Raw genomic sequence first — 14,567 nt, 5'->3', positions numbered from 1 at the left:
TTACAGTATGCTGCCTTCAAAAAGAACTTGTTTTAGAATCAATTTATAAATGCATTAAAGAACTCATTCTAGTTCAACCTAATTAAAAATTGACTAGTTTACATAATGTGACACACTTTAATGCTTAGATTATCAAGTTGTTAGTTTAAAACAAGCCAAACTCCACTGAAATCAATGTTGAGTCGGGTATCCCATGACAGCAAGGCAGCGCACTAGGTTTTGGAACAGAGCCAGAGATACATATATAACAATTCAGCTAGTTTTCTGTGAAGTACACACACTTTGAATAAATCAGAAAGTAAGGAGAAAAAAACGACACCAATATGCAACGGTAAACTAAGATCTTTTTTATTCCTTTCTCTCTTTTTTTTTTTTTTTTTTTGCTCATGTATATATAGATCTATTTTTTGTTCCTTTTTCTACATACAAGTCCTTATGTCGTCATGCTGGGTGCAGCTTCGGTGAAGTAGCTCATGCAGGTGACCCATGTGGATATTACGAAGGACAGGCAAAAGATGGGGTGGACCGAGATCGTGTTGAGACCGAGCCGGACCACCGCCGGACTCCACTGTACAGTCACCAAATCACAACACATTTAGAAACAGGCTGACCAGGACCAGTAGGACAAAAGTCAGGACTCTTCGCTAAGACACGGCTCAGATTCCCAAAAGGAAAAAATCATAAACAGGAAAAAATCGTGACATCATCAATTGGCGTCTCACGCCATAAAAATCCCCCGTAACAGAAGACAACAGCCGAAGAGCAGGTGAAGATGAAATTAGGATGATGCAAAAGAAAATACTTTTTTTTCTTTTAAAGAAAAAATCCCAAAAGTCTCCCGTCCTTGAAAAGTGTCACCAGCAGAAAGAGCTACTTTTTGCTGAGCCACATTTACGTAGAACCGACTGTGCTCATTAATTTCAGTCCGTAATCGTTTCCATTAGAGCAAAAGGGAGTCAAAGTCTACAGTCATTAATCATTACAGTACTGCAGATCCCCATACGCTCATACAGGTCTGTCAGAAATGCATTACAGCACTCTGCAAGGACACGGCTGCCCTGGCATTTAGAGTAAAGACCTTAAAACCAAAATGCATGTTGTTTTTTTTGAGTGAAAAATTTAAATTAGTAATACATATGCAAGGAGTTTACTGCCACGGCATAGGAGTGGGTCACAATATATTTACAGCAGTACATCCACTGTGAACCAGAATACTGAGAATAATGAAGAGCGCGTCCCAAATCCAGTCCTGACTGATCCAACTCAAATGCACACAAACAAAAATACATTAGTGAGTGAACGAACAAAACTCAAACAAGGCAGAACTGTAAAATGCTGAACAATCTTTGCACCAATAACCTTCTTGTCTTTTAAAAAATAGTCTCCGTTGGTTTAAATGCTTCGAAAAGAAAAAAAATTGACATCTTTGGTGAAGATTCCACAGCAATCTCTGTCTTGTTGCCATGATGTCTCTGCAGAATGCCAACTGGGCTCAGCAGCAGGTGCACAAACGAACACACTCAAACGAACGGATGGACGCACAAACACGCATACTGCTGGTTTCTTTAAAAGGTTTCAAATCAACAACAGTCCTGCTGGAGAAACCTGATGCCACTGTGGGGAAAATGGAATGACTGTGGTGATAATGAAGCAGGTCTGATTTCATGGAAGTCTCAGGATCTGCCAACATCAGTACTTTGAACCATTTGAAGATTTAAAGAAATAGTTGACCTTTCTAAAAATCACCATTCCAAATCTGTATGCTGTTATCATTTCCTATTAGTTTTTGAGCAATCTTTTTTTGTAAGATTTATTTTTGGCATTGTTGCCTTTATGATAAGACTCTGACAGGAAGTGAAGTGGGATCGGGAAAGGTCCGCGAGACGGGATTCGAACTCGGGACGCGCTGCCCACGAGGCTATCGGCACCGATAGTTTTGAACAATCTTAATGCAGCTGTTCATTGGTCACCATGGTGCAAAAGCCCAAAAAAGGACCATAAACCCACTAAATAACATTGTAAACCTTTCCTTCTGCTGTAGCTCTCAGATGTTATTTTACATACAGTACAATACCGTTCAAAAGTTTGGGGTCAGTACAAATTTTCAACAATAAATGAATACATTCATTCATCAAGTATGCATTGAATTGCTCAAAAGTGACATTAAAGACATTTAAATTGTTAAAAAAGATTTCTATTTCAAATAAATGTTGAACTGTTTTCAACATTGACAATTCTAAGAAATGATTTACTAGCACCGGATCAGCATATTAGAAGGATTTCCAAAGGACACTAAAGACTGGAGTAATGATGCTGAAAATTCAGCTTTGACATCACAGGAATATATTACATTTGAAAATATATGAAAATAGATTTCAGTTATTTTAAATTGTAATAATATTTCACAATTGTTCCATTTTTTTTTTTTATCCAAACCTTTGAACAAAACTGTACTGCATATTCAACACTGAAATGTAAGGAATTATTCACTAGAATTACAGTCAATTGCTCACACAAAAGCTTCCCAAGATCTAACATATAATACTCAAGTCATATAGAGTAATGTTATGCTGGTTTTATGGTGATGTTTTGTCGTTTTTGAGCTCGACTTGGAGCATACAGGTTTGAGGGTGAGTAAATTACAGAATTGTCAGTTCTGGGTCAACTACTCCTTTAAATACTAATGCAGTCTTCTATTTTTCATTTTTTAAGTGTAAAATTATGACTGAAATGTTATAAATCCCACCAGGAGTTTATATTATACAGCAACACTCTAAAAATGAAAAAAGCCCAACTTTAAAAACGAATGATCGGTATAGAAATACCTCTGCTTCTCAGCTCTCAATAACCTTACCAGTCAAACATGCTGCACTGGATAAGTCATAAATCAAAGAGCACCTAAGCTCCCGGCTCAGACCTTCCTACAGCACAAGTCTGCAGAGGGGAAACCTCATCCTCAAGGACACAGCTGAATTCAGTCTTACAGAAGCGTCTATGAGGAGGAATGTAGGCATTCAGGTCTATGCAGGAAATAAAAAAATCCTCAAACAAGACGCAAGGATAAAGTGAAAGTCAGAGTCGCCTCTGCACACCCTCGCTTCTGCATGCAGAGATGGCTTTTGTCAATAATAAACGTGCATTTTACAGACCATTCTACCATCTTGAAAAACTCCCACAATGCCCTGCTCTCAAACCTGCAGTGACTAAATGCAGCATGAATATTGAAGGAAGAGCTCATCCAGAAATAGACTCACCAACGTGTCGTTTCAATCATGATTCCAGGTTTGGTCTTTTCCTTTAGACCCGAAGCTTTAGACGATTTGGAAGTCTTGGAACGACACGAGAGTGAATTTCATATTTGGAGGAACTATTCCTTTAACACAGGTGTAACTCGATCACATTAGCAGATCATGTTCAATGGGAAATCTGCTGCTTGTTTTGAGTGATCCAAAGGACTCCATGCAGCTTCAAGTCAATACAATGTAGACACCTAAAAAGCAGGGCTTCTAAAATGGTCCATTATAGGCCAGTAAAGTATTGAACCCAGAATAAAGGGCTTTCTTTGAGCCTTATGTAATTCGCACATGCATTTAAGACCTCTGAGAAATTTCAACAGCCACGACACATCGTTTAATAACATCAATGCACTTTGGTTGCATCCATAAGACTACTCCATTTTCCAATTCAAATCTCTGTTTGGGAATACAGCTTATGTAGGAACCATATGCAAAAATTCAAGTTTCCCTCCGAGGTCAAATTAAAATCTGAAATCTATTTCACTAGAAAGACGGCTAATTCTACACTAAATTCCTGACAAAATAAGTTTGTCTATCTAAAGGGACCATGCTGTATAGTTATGATCTGTGATAGAATTTCTTCCCCTTCTAAAATCCGGAGGGAACGGAATAAAAAATATAAATATGCTTATGTTTTGCATATCAAGGAGAACCATGCTCAAAAATAGTGAGCCAGCATTTGGGTAGGCTGGACCAGGAAACCTTCGGACCTGTGTGCACAGCAGTGTGGTCGACCTGAAGCCACGTAACGCGCACGTTTACGGCATCGAGGTTTTTTCAGAACTCTCTCTCACAAAAAAAACAACATTTTTCCAGTTACAAATGACATTACGTCCTGTTATGGGCTAATGCCGCTAACTTTAAAACAAACATACGTTAGATGAAAATCTGATTCTATGTTACAAATTAAAAAGGCAGAGTCATGATTCACACAAAGAGAGCAAAATGACAGACACTAAAGGGCTCTTTCGTTGTCTGAGAACAAACAGCATCACACACACACACACACATACACACACATCCCCACACATCAAGTGAAGTATTAACAGCTGGTTGTTGTCATGTCCTGGTCTTTTTATGTTCCCTCTTCAAGAGTTCAGCGAGAACTGGTCCTGTTCTATGGGTTTTTTCACCCAGGCGCCCAGACCCGCTTTGTGAAAGGCCTTGATGAGCGTTTGCTTGGCCGAATGGTACTCCACCGCTGCTTGTTTGGCTTCGTGGTATGAGCTGGGCTTGGGCACTTTGATTCGCAGAGTTGACGAAAGCTGCAGATAAAAAAAAAAAAAAAGTGTTGTAATATAATACAATACAAATTAAGCCATATGTAAACTATAATAGTTAACAATACTGCATGCTTCACATTTTAAAGCTTGTAAGTATAATATACGATTACTATAATACAAGATATATTTAGAATTTTATATAGTCACACTTTATTTTGAGATCCAATTCTCGCTTTTAGCAAACCATTAACTATGACTTTTGTCTCAAACTCCTAATTTGCTGCTTATTATTAGTTAGTAAGGTAGTTATTAAGTTTAGGTATTGGGTAGGATTAGGGATGTAGAATATGATCATGATGAATATGTGCTTTATAAGTACGTTAATGTTTTTGACCTCGTTTCTTAATGTAATAACGAAATGGGACTTATGCAACATTTTTTTTTTTTTGGTCAACGATTTCATTTTCTGGACAACACGATACACACACACACACACACAATATTTGAACATAAATTTTAACATCATCTTTACTTTACTTAAGCCTTAAGTCTTGCAGTAATGTTGAAAGTGAATCTGTGACAGCGGTACCTTAGAGTGTAGGCGCACCCAGTGGCTGTATAGGGCGTGCTTACAGAGACGTGAGGGTCTGCCCATGTCATCCTTGCCTGTGGTGGCGTTAATGACTTCCAGAGCCTGATCTCCCACCGTCCAGTTCACACTGAAGTTAGGAGCTTTTCCTGGCTGCCGGGCCTCAGCGTTACTGATTCCTGCAAGCACACAAACACACTAATCATAGTAGAAAACCACACCCAGAAACAGCCTTGGTGCGTTTTCTTTTCTGCATGAATAAAAGTGAAAAGTGAAAGTGAAAGTGAAGTGACGTGACGTGACATACAGCCAAGTATGGTGACCCATACTCGGAATTCGTGCTCTGCATTTAACCCATCCAACGTGCACACACACAGCAGTGAACACACACACACCGTGAACACACACCCGGAGCAGTGGGCAGCCATTTATGCTGCGGCGCCCGGGGAGCAGTTGGGGGTTCGGTGCCTTGCTCAAGGGCACCTCAGTCGTGGTATTGAGGGTGGAGAGAGCGCTGGACATTCACTCCCCCACCTACAATTCCTGCCGGCCGGAGACTCGAACCCACAACCTTCGGATTACGAGTCCGACTCTCTAACCATTAGGCCATGACTTCCCCCATCCAGTGTGGCCCTTTTTATGCAGATGACTTGATATAAAGATTTTTCTAGAACAAATAAGAAGAAATTTGTTTTAAGGACCCTGTTTTTAATGAAGGAACACAGATAAAACAATGTGCTCAAGGTTGTTTATTCAGTAGATGGGTAAAGATGTGCTTTAGGATTCCCACACTTTGCCACCAAAGAATGTCCATGACCTTTCCAGCCATTCATTACATTTTTTTATTTAAAAAATCTACAGAGATTGCTGAAGTGGCTTTCCACTTGTATGTCAGGTAACTATTTTGAATCGATCAATTTAAACAATCATACTTATGAGTGTAACAGTGTCTCCAATAAGACCCTCAACAGAAAGTCTGATGACTTCTACTGCTTTTTAAAGTCTTGCATATGAACTCAAAAAGAGCAGAGAGAAATGTAACAAACCAGACTAATCCAGAAATAAACCAGAAAGAAGAAACTACCGAATTTACATTGACTAAAAAATTACTTGGAAAAACCTAAAGCAATGGAAATTATTTAAACAACACTTGAAGGCTGGATGCCATTATTTTAATCTTTTATTCATTCATATTTATATTCTTAAGTTTTAATGAATATTAAAATCTATTAAATTATATACTATTATGTAATATTTCAAGAAGCATAAATGGTTCGTTGCACTATGCATTACCTCTTTACCTGCAGACCAAGACGACAAGAACAAAAAGAGTTGACAAATGCAGAAGGGTCGTTCTTTGAGCCTGGGTCGAGTACGCTATGCCTCAACATCTCACGACACATCATCAAATGAAGATTTTCAGCAGTGAGTCACTAAAAGCTAGTTCTGCTGGGAATCTGATGTAACCCAGTGCAAAGGCAGTGTTGGGGGTTTCTCTTGAGGCACAAAGACAGACAGGATATGTACTCAATTCATCCTATATACTTCTCCAAAAGCAGCCAATGTCTCCCTAAAGATATTTTGAAACTCAAGTAAGTCTTTAATCGGGAACCGGTGTCCACTTAAACCTAGTGCTTTTGAAAAAAACATTCAAGTCACCTTTATATATATTGCTACATTTATATACAATGTTTCAAATCTGATTCATCTAGAACTCAAACACTTTTTTTCCGTCTTGTAATATATATATGTATACATACACTATTTAAAATATACTTCCTCTTTGAGCAGCTCTTTGTTAGTTTTATTGGAGTTAGTTTTTTGTTAGGCAAGCTACTAGAAGTTTTTCTAACAACTTTAATATACACTTATTACTCCATCAGACCTCATAATTGATGAATTTTGCAACACTGACCGTTATTGATTGAACTGAATCAACACTGAATGGAGATTAACTGAATAATTACAGTATTTGTTTTTGTCTCATATTTAATGATGTTTGCATTATTGGTTGCTTTCCTGTTTATTATAGTGTATCTGCTTTGAAAAAATATGTATTGTATAAAGCGCTATATAATAAAGATTACTTGACCAAAAAAGCAGCTTGACTGTTGTTTAACCACTTTAAATTTCAAAAAGCATTTCCCAACATTGTTATAGGCTGTGTGGGATTATTTTCCAGCATCCTCTTTATAAAAAAGAAAAAGCATGTGAGAAATGAGAAAAATCAGTGGGGGAATCTGGGATTTGAGGCACGGTATGAATTACTGAAACAGGCCGGCGGTGGAGAGCAGGCCCATCTAAATTCCAGTAATTCATCAAACCATGAGGAAATTGAAGGCGAGTGGGGGAAACTGTCTGTCTAATAAATGGTAATACAATTTGACATGGGTGCCATTTTCAATGATTTGGGAGTGGAAATGCGAGCTGGTGTGGTGATGTCTTACCGCTGAGCAGGGGGCGGTTGAGGGAGAATTGCTGGGGCAGGTCTTCGATATCAGCGATCCGCTGGTACATGGCTCGGGAGAGATGATCAGCGTGATACAGGCTGCCCAGGATGATGCTGGAGAAGTAGATGGGCTCAGTGAAGTAGCTCATCAGAGAGCCCTGGATGCCCACCACGTTCCACCTGCAGGAACAAACACACACACCTCACATTAGTGTCCAGATTTTATATTGGACACCAAGCGGCAACCTTACACAGACTGTTAAAAAGACTGTAACATATAATCAGCATTGTTATTTATTAATATTGCTTTAAACTACATAGACTCAACAGTACTGTATGCAGATAAAGCCAGAATGAAAATGTTAGATTGGACATGCAACAATAAAAGGTATGAGAAGTAACGTTGATAAGCCCATTTACTTTGCAAAGTTATTATTTGAATTATATTTAATCATAATTGATTTACTTATTATTGAATTCAATCATAATATAAATATATATTTTAGAATTTTCTATATGCATTTATTTTCCTCTGCTGTACGCAACCCCATCAAAACAGACCCGCATCCAATTTCTATCATAATTCATTATAATTAATTTAATTATTCTTACATATTATTATTTCATAACTTTATTACTGGCATTTTGCAAAGATTTCCCCCTGCTGAATGCAACCCCTCCAAAACAGACCAGTTGCCCATTTTTATTATAGTTAATTAAATTATTATTACATTTATTTATAATTATTTCATTATTTTATTATTGTCATTTTGCATTGTTTTCCCCACTTGTTGTATGCAGTCCCATCAAAACAGACCTGTGACCCATTTTTATCATAAATAATAATTACTAAAATTAATTATATTTCATAGCTTTTTAAATGGCCATTTCACAATATTTCTCCCACTTCTGTTTATCATTGACATTTTGCATCGTTTTCCCCCTGCTTTCACAACAGACCCAATTTTTGCCACCCAGTTTTATTTAATTATAAATGATTATGCTTATAATTATTTAATTATATTATGATAATTAATATTACATTTAAATATATTTACAGTTGTTAAACAACCCCATCAAAACAGACTTGCAACGCATTTTTGGGTCCCGGCCCACCACTAGACACACTGACTGCACCATTATTGCATTGACTCGCCTTTTCAAGAGCTCTAATCTCAATCTCAATTTCAATAAATTTTTTTGATTTTGTTTGTTACTAGCCTGAAGTATTTCCAGCAGTTTAACAATGAAACACCTTTGGGACTCCTAATCTCATTCCATCTAAAACACAGGAAAAATGAACATGTACAGGTGGATGGGACATAAGACAATCAGGAGCTACAAGAATCCAAAACACAAAAGCAGAAAAGCAATCTGGCCAGAAGCCCAGATGTGAATGATTTTCAAATGATATATAAGAAGGCAACAGAGGAAGAATTGTTCAATTAGTGCCGTTCTTCCAAAGCACCTCATTTACGTCTTCACAGGTCCCAGACTCACCCACTGGGTCTCCCTCCTCAGCCGAACACAATCAAAAGGCCTAATCAAGCCCAGATCTGCTCCCCAAAACAACACCTGCTGTATGCAGCTGAGAAAAACCCAGACTCAAGTGATTGGAGTCCTTCTCGTCTAACCAATCAACAGCCTCAGATGCCAAAGAGACACAGTCCAACTTTTGCTACCGTTAATAAGACCACTATGTTAGCTAAGCACTTCCCTCCTGTAGTCAGAACACTCTGCAGCTTAATCAGAGTTACTGCTGACCTTTATCAAGTCTACTTGCTAAACTAGACAGATTTTTACAGTTTAATTGACAGTAACCCAACAAATCCAGTGATTATTTCATCCCTAAAAGCATTCATTGCATTAGTTTTTGAGTGAAATATGCAGTCAGTGAATGGACTTCGGGTGGTCCTCTGAGACTAGCCTTGTATAAGAACACTTGATCCTGGCAGTAAGAGGGAAATAAAGAGCCACACATTACAAATCAGAAGTTAAAAACCAAGGGGGACAGTTAATAATTCAGACTAATGATACATACTATTCAGCAAAGATGCATTAATCAAAAGTGACAAAAGATTTTTCTAGATATTTTCTAAAGAATCATGTGACACTGAAGACTGAAATAATGGCATGCCGAAAAGCCATCACAGAAATAAATAATAAAAATATTATATATGATTAAAAAACACTATTAAATATATTATTATTATTATTTATTTTTTTGCATTTAATTCTGTTGTAAGTTTATGCAAAATAATAAAACAGTAGAGTAGTAATCACAAAGATGGTTTAAACCCAGACAGATTCCACTGTTTCACTGAAATAAACAACATAACTACTTTTATTCTTATCATTATATCAGACATGAGTGGCTTAGCACCTCCCATGAAAAATTCACAGGAACACTCTTCGCCCGCTTTGTCCTGGTTTGAGACCTACATCTGGTCACGTTACTAGCAGAGCAGGTACAGGTCCTGACGGATGAGACAAGAGTTCTATCAACACACGCACTCATTCATCTTAGCAGATGGGCTGCTTTTCCTTGAGAGGGAGCTGTGAACATCACTTCTGCTGTGTGTGAGTGTCCCTGAGCAACACATAAACCAGCACAGCCCTGACTAAACACCTCTTTCCTAGGAAAACCAGAGCAATAAACTGAATCTGATAGAAAACAGACACTGAAAACATGAAACGCTCACTGTCTATTTCAATGCATCATCTGATGCATCTCATTTTAGACACTAATACATACAGTATATATGCATTAAAGGGACAGATCACCCAAAAATTAAAATTTTAGTTTTTTTTTTTTCATAAAATGGAAGTCTTTTTTTACCAACATTACTCAAAATAGCAGAAGAAAGAAACTCATGCATTTACTTACAATTTGAGGGTGAGTTATTAAAGCATGATTTAAAATTTTGGGAGAACTATCCCTTTAAGCAGTGTTATCTTAGTTTAATATTGAGATATTGTTTTTTTAATAATCTTAATTTAATCATAATCATAATTTTTTATCATTTATTTAGCTGAAGTTTTAGCAAATTTGCAGTGCATTTTTTAGTAGCTGAAATGAATGAAATTGGTTTTATTTTTATCTTAAGTCCGAGTATCTCCCTGGTATTAAGGAGGTTAACCCTAATATATTGACACTGAAACATGATTTTCAGTGAATAATAGCCTAAATTTTAATCTGTTCCTCAAACAAAGCTATTGTATGACTGCTGAAGACTCAGAAGAGTCATATGTATATATATTCTTTTATTGCGGTCTTTTGTCATGCATGGAGACTAAACTGTCTTGACAATCCCAATCCCTATCCACTCATCTCTCATCCATCTCCTTTAGAATTAACAGAGACATATGGAAAGAGAAAAGACCACACTGAATTTTAGGTGGGATCATTTCTCACATATTGTAAAGCAATTTCGCTCTTTTATTTTTGGATTAAAAACAAAACCAAACAAAATGAGAAAAAGTAGTTCTATATTTTCAACAGGGGGGCCCGAACAACTAAATAAACAAATAAGCAATTTAACAAAAACTAAATAGCTAATAAAGAGAGACTGTGGGATGAGGATGATATATATGCAAGTATTGAGCGAGAGTGAAAGAAGTGTGTACGGAGGAGGTTTTCTCTTTTCTCTCATTAGCATAGACAGGACCTGTGCTCTCCGCTCACAGCTGTCTCTGACACGTCCTTATCTGTCCGCTCACAGCTGCCGGGCGGCAGAGGAAGACACAGCGCCACACTGAGCCCACAGGAGAAATGAATGCTCCCTCCTACACTCTTAATACACTCTTCTGTATTTAACTAGGGTTATAGTAATGTTGAACCATGCACTTCTTTCCCTGTCCATTATGAAGCCCGGTAAGAGCCAATGGGCAATTAAATTCACAAAGGCCTTGTTCTCTTCCCAGCGGTGACGGGTACAGCGTCTACCTAGTGCAGAGAGATTAACCAGAAGGTTCTGGACTAATGCTTTTGCTGAGCTGCCCGCTATTCTAATGAAGAGGGCTGACAATAGCTCTGCTCCAAAAGTAAGGAAGCTGCCTAACTAGACAGCATTTTTAGAAGTAAAGGTGGGACTAGCATTACAACTCCTTAAGGCAGTGTGACATGCTCGGCTAAGAGAACTAGAATATATTTTTATTTCTTTAAATAGCAACAAGTAGCATTTTTAAATCTAACTTAGATTTAAAAAATAACAACGCAAATAATGTCATTAAATAAAAAAAATTTGCCAACTAAGATTAAATATTATATGTATATTTTTCACTTAATGCTTAATTACTGTTTTCCTAAAAATGTAAATTATATATATACACATATATATGTGCTGTCAATCGAAAAATGTAATCGATTAATTGCACATTTAAAATACTAGGATTTACCTGAAAATGTGTTGAAAAAAAGAAATGCATGACAAACTAGTTTAAGGAAAAATAACCTTTCACATCTCCGCAAAGTATGAGACATAATCCTTATTATTAGGTATTAGGTATAAAACATCCTTAAAACTGAACCCTGCACACTAGTTTTAGTGTTGTTGCTGACACAGAGCAATCAGATACATTTATATTTATGCACTTCTACTGCATTCAAGGTTCACGTTAATCAGTATTTTATTAGTTAGGATGTCTATGTAGATATGTATGTGTGTATCCATGCTACCAATCTACCTTGCGATTTTGTCACTGCATGACATCGTAAGCAGCCGCTCGCCCTGCAGGACTCCGTCCCACGTCTGTATGGTGTTACTAGAGCGCACCGGGATGGTTCCCTCTCCAGACTCAATCTTGGTCCTCAGCTGGCCCCTTGCCTTCCTGTTTGGGTGTCTGTCTCCCTGGTCTGAAGAGAACAGAAAAAACACATGAAGTAAACATTTAAAAAGAATGGGTGGCTCTTATAGGCAATGTTTCTAAAATGTTTAATCTATTTCAACAAACCAATAATTAATTTAATCAACCAATAACACTAACATAAAGAACAGTAATTGTGTTTTTTTTTTGCTTTAACTGCTTAATAATTGTATGACATATAAAGCCAAGCAAAATGATTTAAATACAACACTCAAGAGCAGAATTAATCAGGCCACAAGGGAGTCGACAAAGCCAGCTAATTAAAAACACTGATGAAATTTGTTTTTGAAATGCAGTCAGACACTCGAGTGAAATTATAATGAAATGCGACCTGATCATAAGAGGACCCATCCTGATCTTAATTGAAAACAACTACTCAGTTTTGATCATTAATTTCAAACAAGTGTTGAAGTAAAACACCATCCTCATCCACCCCCTGCTAGATCCTGTGTAAAGAACTGAACAGTTTGGTTTATTGAAGACTCAGTCTCACCCTCTACACCCGCCTCGTGAGGAGAGAAGATCCGGGCGTCTCCGCAGGGCGATGTGCTGATGTAAAGATGAAACTGGACGCTGTCTTTCAGCCGAAAGCCACGCTTGTCACACTGCGTGAATATGGACTTTTGGTGCTCCTCTTTAGTGTTACTAAATTTAGAGACAAACAACAGAAAAATCCCAGTTCTAGTCATGTACGGATACAAAACTGTATGATCATAATTATTTTGACACATTGTGACTGCAATTTGAACTTCAAAAAGACAAACATTTAAAGGTGTGCTCTGTATATTAATTAAATATCTCATACACTGACTTTTAAAACCTAATCCACCTGAATTGCATACAAAAATGTTATATGAAACAACAATAACATCATAATAATAATAAGTTTGTTTACACATAATAAATGTGTGTACTGTGTATATATGTACATATAAACAAACAAACTTTTAGTGTAAACACAAACTTTTATTTTGGATGTGATTAATCACATATTTTTATTATGTATATAAAAATACACACACATGCATGTGTACACTTAAGAAAAATATTTAGTTTTTATATTAAATATATTTATATATAATATACATTATACGAATATAAATATATACATGTAAATATTTTCGAAATATATACTGTATGTGTGTGTATTTATATATATATACACATAATAAATATACACAGTACGCATACATATATTATGTAAACAAAAACATTTATTTTAGATGTAATTAATCGCGGTTAATCATTTGACAGCACTAACACACACACACACACACACACACACACACACACACACAGCAATTGGTGGTTTAATAAATTGAAAAAGGCCATATCATGATTCATCTTTTAAATGTGCATCTCTATTTAAAACAGTATACAATAACACAAAATATTAAATTAAAAACGGTTATGAGTTTAATTTCCCTTCCTGCTCGGCTAAACATTCATCATGCTTTGGTGACATATGAGACATACACAGACACGCAGGACAGTAAACACAGCGTCTCACCTTAAGAAGTGCTCCAGCTGCATGTAGAGATACCTGATCAGAGAGCGGCGAGCGATGATTTCAGCGTGACAGTCGTTGAGCGCCAGGCCACGGTCGCTCATATACTCGCCGTTTATACACTTGGTTCCTGTGGAGACGCAGATGACCTGCGCGTCCTTGACATCGGTGCCTGAGTTAAAAGCAAGAGGAAACATACCAACAAAAATCACAAAACATGAAAACCGCTGTACTGAAGTCTAGAAATATCCACACTCAAGATTCAGGCTCTGATTTCATTAGTGATTCTTTTAGTTCTTTTAATAGTAAAGGCATTCTTCATTTAAAGTACATAAAATAAGTCGCATCAGTTCAGTCAGTGAGTGATTCATTAGGCTGATTCAAATGGATTACTAATGAGCCTTTTTGACTGATTCGCTGTCTCAGAGCCAATTTTTAAATGGAAAAATCTTATACAGAACTCTACCTGTTGTCATGACAACCCCAGCCAGAACTTTCCGTCGTGCATGTGGAGACGTGAAGTTGTCAGTGAGCTCGCTGAATTTGTCCACTACCAGACGAGAAACGGCATCTGCAAGGACCTGGTAAAGAGCATACAGATGTCAGACTTCACACAGACTGTAATGCTAACATCAAT

At 37.1% G+C, this 14,567-nt stretch overlaps 1 protein-coding gene across 1 annotated transcript in view; it reads right to left on the bottom strand.

The window, feature by feature from the left end:
- Positions 1 to 382: 382 nt before the first annotated feature.
- The window catches only part of adarb1b (adenosine deaminase RNA specific B1b), a 139,770-nt gene continuing 125,585 nt past the window's right edge, over positions 383 to 14,567 (bottom strand). Inside the window, exons 6-12 of the mRNA XM_079427133.1 lie at positions 14,397 to 14,511; positions 13,934 to 14,102; positions 12,917 to 13,068; positions 12,244 to 12,412; positions 7,556 to 7,737; positions 5,109 to 5,287; positions 383 to 4,561 (exon numbers count right to left, since the gene is read on the bottom strand). Of these exons, the coding sequence (XP_079283259.1) occupies positions 4,385 to 4,561; positions 5,109 to 5,287; positions 7,556 to 7,737; positions 12,244 to 12,412; positions 12,917 to 13,068; positions 13,934 to 14,102; positions 14,397 to 14,511 (1,143 nt within the window). The 3' untranslated portion in view covers positions 383 to 4,384. The remainder of the gene's footprint in view (positions 4,562 to 5,108; positions 5,288 to 7,555; positions 7,738 to 12,243; positions 12,413 to 12,916; positions 13,069 to 13,933; positions 14,103 to 14,396; positions 14,512 to 14,567) is intronic.

Source organism: Barbus barbus, assembly GCF_936440315.1.
Source record: "Barbus barbus genome assembly, chromosome: 10".
NCBI classification, from domain to species: domain Eukaryota; kingdom Metazoa; phylum Chordata; class Actinopteri; order Cypriniformes; family Cyprinidae; genus Barbus; species Barbus barbus.
The sequence above is the reverse complement of the archived record's forward strand: the minus strand, read 5'-3'. Positions and strand labels throughout refer to the sequence as shown.